The sequence below is a fragment of the Vicia villosa genome, linkage group LG2 (genome assembly GCF_029867415.1).
Source record: "Vicia villosa cultivar HV-30 ecotype Madison, WI linkage group LG2, Vvil1.0, whole genome shotgun sequence".
In the NCBI taxonomy this organism is placed as follows: domain Eukaryota; kingdom Viridiplantae; phylum Streptophyta; class Magnoliopsida; order Fabales; family Fabaceae; genus Vicia; species Vicia villosa.
Genome location: NC_081181.1, coordinates 201,399,887 through 201,405,262, shown reverse-complemented (window position 1 = coordinate 201,405,262; position 5,376 = coordinate 201,399,887). Strand labels below are relative to the sequence as shown.

Sequence of the window (5,376 nt, the reverse complement as noted above, 5' to 3'; positions counted from 1 at the left end):
AATAAAACGTGAAAAGCGATAGTCTTGGCTATCTACACGATCCCCACAATCCAGCGTGCATTCATTTCGCAACAAAACCAAAACTTCCAATTCCAAAATTCCCTCTTTAACGTTCTTCCTTTCCGTTACACAACAACAACACCACCCCCAAAATCAAATCCAATACTTCAACCAAACCCACTCAAATCAAATTTCACACTTCATCAATCAAACATGGCTGGCTACAGAGCTGATGACGAGTACGATTACCTCTTCAAACTCGTCCTGATCGGCGATTCCGGAGTTGGAAAATCCAACTTGCTTTCTAGGTTCACCAGAAACGAGTTCAATTTGGAATCCAAATCTACTATTGGCGTTGAATTCGCTACCAAAAGCTTGAATGTTGATTCCAAAGTTATTAAGGCTCAGATTTGGGACACTGCTGGTCAAGAAAGGTATAATTTTTTCTTTAGATAGTTCAAAGTATTTGTAACTGTTTCTTAGAACCCTTATTGTGTTGTTGTTCTTATTTTCGTATTGATTATTGTGATTTTGAATAGGTAAATGTTAGTGAGTTAGTGAATATGTTAGTTTTTAGTTTTTAGGGTTCAGATCTTAGACCTATTGTTTAAAACTCCTTCCGTAGCATTCAAATTGATTGATCATTTAGTATAAATGTAATTTCAAAGACTTCAATTATGTTTTTTTTGTTGGTATATTATGGATTTGTGAATTTTAATTATTGGTGTTTGAATTTGAATTACACTAAGCTATGTAGCACCGACACCTTTGAAAAAAGACGTGTCTGTGTCCGTGTCGGTATCAGACACCTGCATCAACAATTGTGATTACGTTTAATTTATTCATTTTTTTTTCAAATTATTACCGGTGTCGCCGTGCCTGTGTCGGGGTCTTTTACGGGGAGTCCGTGCTTCATAGCTTTCAAGTAGTAAAGATGGAAGGTTGAAGACTGAAGGGTCTGAGGAAATGTGTTGTTTGGTGATACTGGGCAGTTTATAATTTAAGTTAAATAGTGAAGAGTGTACGAGGATATATACTTTGGGGGATTTGGGAGTTAATTTCTTATAAATATCATCTCATGTTAAGGTTTAAAGAGTGTTTCCTAAAGTCATGGTAGTCAAATGCACTATTCAACGCTTATGCTTGACCTCAATGTCCAAGAATAAGTACTCACACAATCAAATTTTGGTGTGAAATCAGGTAGAACCTCACTGGCTAACTGCCAAGTAGTATGATCTGTGATTTCTGGGTGTGGTGCTATGACGACGGCCGCTCACGTGAGGATTACAGAAACCGCTTTGTGTGCGGGCTGAGAAGATGATCTGTTTTCTATTTGTTTTGTGGGTCATAAAAAAACTCATATGTTTGCGGGTCCATTGTTAAAATAGGGTTTTTAGGGGTTAAAAACATGTGTTTTCTTTTTACAAAGCCTCTCTTTCATGGTTGTCAAGATCTAGCGTAAGATCTGAGATCTTAAGATCTTACGATTTCCATAGACCTTTCCGCGGCGGCACGCAGTCAGGATCGCTAAAGATGGCGGAGCGGCCGAAGCGCCGTGAAAGATCGTAACATCGTGGAAGCGCAGATCAATTGCGACCCGCTTAGACCAGCTCCGACCCACTCTGTTCTGCTTCGACCCGGTTCAACCTGACCCAATCCAAAGTGAAGATGACCTGTTCAGCTTAAATTTCAGCATTTAAAACACAAGCAATTCATGCACAACCCTTTCGCTGCCTCACAATTGTTTTGCTGTTTGTGCCTCATCCTTTTTGACTGCTTCTGCATCGTCCGTCTCTCTTGCGTGTCACATTCTGTCTTCTGTTAAGTAGGATTAGGTGTTTTTGGTGTTTTCTTATAGTTTTAGTTGTTTTGTTTTAGACTTGTGAAGTTGAGTTATAATTTTGTATGGCTTATGCTTATGAATTTTAACTTATTTATAAGTACTTGAATATGATTTTTAGGTTTTCTTGATCTTACCTGTGCTATTTTATATGCATATATACAAATATATGAGTTTTATGAATTTTGCATAATCTTACGATTCATGTTATCATTTTACTTTCTCTTTCCAAATTTTGTGTGGAATCTCAATTTTAACTACCTTGGATGTATCTCCCAAGAATGCTTAAAATGTGTACACTACATTCACTTCAGTTGTAGCACCAGGCTGCCCATATCCATCTACCATAGTAACATCCCAAGTTGAACTATCTGTAAAGAAGTCAGTGTTTTCAAATATCAGCCATAGCGGATATTTTGACAACTGCCACACGGTGTTTTATGGCGGGATTTTGGATTTCTTCAATGGTCCATCATTCGCAATTGATGACACTCAAAGGAGGTGAACAATGCTATATTGGGTCTTAACTTATAGCTCCAACTGTGCTCTTAGTCAAACTGAGGTTCTGAGGATAGATTATATTTGCCCAACATTAACCAAATACTTGTACTTTTTTTTACTAAATACTCATTTGCTAGGAGAAATCAATTTTAATATTCTCCATCATGAAACCATACACAGCACTGACGTAAAATCTTGTGTTTGACAACTTTGGATTGCACTTTTCTCATCTTTTATTAGGTCGTGCAGATTCTATAACTATTACCAACCTTGACATGTTAGTGAAAAAAAACCAAAGTCATACTAACTAAAAGAGCTCAGTTACCTTATATCTGAAAATATGCAACTACTACCCAGGCCTTCTTGATAACAAGCTAACATATTTTTTGTGGTTGATTTCGTGAACAATGTTGCAGTACTCTAAAGTCTAAAGCCAAAAAACTCTAAAAGTTTCATTATATTGGATTTTAATCAGAAATAGGGTTTTTGGTTATTGCAGAACAATTGATAATTAATCATCCATGCTAATTTCAATTTTCAAACTACTAGCTATCCCCTTTTTTAAGGAAACTTCTACTAAGGAATGTCAGCTTTATTCTCTTGGCTTTATCACTTTTAATCCAGTGGCTTATAATCCACAAATGACACACATTTTTTGACTTGCTTTATGACCATGGTTCATGTACATATGAGACTTGTTCTAAATTGTGTTGATGAAGGTCTCTGGTCTCACGATCCTGTTTGAGTCATCTGTAAAGCATCAAGTCCTTTATTTATGTACCTTGTTTTTAATACATGTAAGTATTTTGAGTCTAAGTAACCAGCCACATGAAATGATTATCAGACTATTGGAGAAGTGATTTTTGTCCTTGTTAATATAAGTTGGTAATTCTTATTAAATTGTTAATTGTGTACAAGTTATGACAACCCAACTGGCCTTGAATATTTTACAAACCTTATCTTTGTTATTCCATGTAACCTTGGTGAACTAACCCAGGCTTAATGATTAATACTAGATACTTATATGGTTGGTATTCTGTTGATTACTTGTTTATTGGTGTATTCTTCTTCTACACTATACATCTACAATTCCTACATATAGAGGCAGGTGTGGGACTTGGTAAACCTAGTTGCAGTAATTAATAAGAGTTCTTGCCCCTTCCATTCTTCTGTGACTATCACTTAAAAAATAACAAAGGTAGAAGACAAAAATAGTTAGCCGCCCATGTGGGTCTGTTGTAGAATTGGGTGCAGCACCTACTGTAGGAAAATGTACTGGAGAATAAGATGAGACAACAGTCAGTAGAATCCCTTATATATTTGGACCTAAAATATCTTATTTGCATGATACACTAACTACATATAGTGTGTGGATTATGTTAGGATATACAAACATTTATGTAGTTGGGACAATTAGTTAGTAAGATGGAAGGGAATTGTTTGTGTAAATAAGGGAAATCAGAATAGAGAGGTATTATTGAAGAAAAAAAACTATTTTACTGAATGAATGAGAAAGAATAGGGGAGCGAGACAGAAAGATATATCCTCAAAGAGTTTCCCCTTCTACAACAGAATCACTGCTCTCTTCACTAAGTCTTCATAATACTTGATGACTCCCCTGTATCCTCGTGTCCTCCTATTCTATATCCTAACAGACTATCTCTTAAAAAATAGAATGAAGGAAAATCGGAAGATAGTTATAGCTATTTTGCCATATGTGTCGGTGATATTCTTTCACATCTACTCGATGATAGTGGGTTCATATAAAACTCTGTTTCAAGCAAAATATGTTCTGTGGTGGTGGTTCTAATTTTGAAGCAGCCTAGTTTCAATTATTCGTTATTACTTTTTAAAATTCCTCAAAGTTTTTGTAATGGATTTTATATGAAGAAACTGAGTTGGTCCGTGCATTTCTGTTGCAATCTCTTAAAATTCCTCAAAGTTTTTGTAATGGATTTTTATGAAGAAACTGAGTAGGTCCATTACAAATAGGTGAAGAAATTCTATATCTCTTTGCCAGCTACTCTATTGACTCACTTGAACTGTGTTTTTGTTATAGATACCGTGCCATTACTAGTGCTTACTACCGAGGAGCTGTTGGTGCCTTACTTGTCTATGATGTCACACGCCGTGCTACATTTGAGAATGCTGCCAGATGGTTGAAAGAGTTGAGAGATCACACAGACCCCAACATTGTGGTCATGCTTATTGGAAATAAGTCGGATCTCCGACACCTTGTCGCTGTACCCACAGAAGATGGAAAATCTTTTGCAGAAAGAGAGTCTCTCTACTTCATGGAGACTTCTGCTTTGGAAGCAACCAATGTTGAGAATGCATTCAGTGAGGTTCTTTCTCAGATATACCATATAGTGAGCAAGAAAGCAGTCGAAGCTGGTGAAAGTGGCAGTTCCTCTGCAGTCCCATCTATAGGACAGACAATTAACGTAAAAGAGGATTCTTCGGTTTTCAAGAAATTTGGATGCTGCTCGAACTAGATGCTTCATGTATGGCATTTGGTTTGGATAGCCTGTGTCATCTTGTAAATGTCTGTGCGAGATCTGGGATTTCAACTTGTAGCATACTGCTAGTCTTACATATTATTTTGGATAATGTTTAAAGCATCATGGATATGCAGGATTTGTTTTTCTTATAGCGGTTTTCTTAAGTTGTGCTTGAAACAAATAGGGCTACCAAAATTCATATAGGTTAAGTTTCATTTGCAGGATTTTGATACTTGCTATGGTGCAGCAAATAACAGTTTGAATATCATTTTGTTAGAATCATAAAATTGAAACCATTGTGTTTATTTTTGTTATATTGTCAAGGCCATATATATGTTCTAGGTATTGGTCACTAAGTTCGATGATTATCTTGGTTAAAGAACTCAACAGTCAACACAAAATAAACTTGGTCCAGTTTCTGGAATCAATGAAAAAAAAAAATACTGATATTGATAAAAATAAACTCTGTTAAATTAATTTATAAATTCTCAATCCATCTCAAAGATATCTTAAAAATTCCACTTTGCTATGCCT

General features: G+C 35.9%; 1 protein-coding gene across 1 annotated transcript; it reads left to right on the top strand.

Annotated features, from left to right (window-relative positions):
- LOC131653602 (ras-related protein Rab11D) lies at positions 1-5,156 on the top strand. The gene is made up of 2 exons (XM_058923846.1): positions 1-434; positions 4,401-5,156. Exons 1-2 carry the CDS (start codon positions 214-216, stop codon positions 4,834-4,836), a joined length of 657 nt encoding a protein of 218 aa, XP_058779829.1. The 5' UTR covers positions 1-213; the 3' UTR covers positions 4,837-5,156.
- Positions 5,157-5,376: the final 220 nt, after the last annotated feature.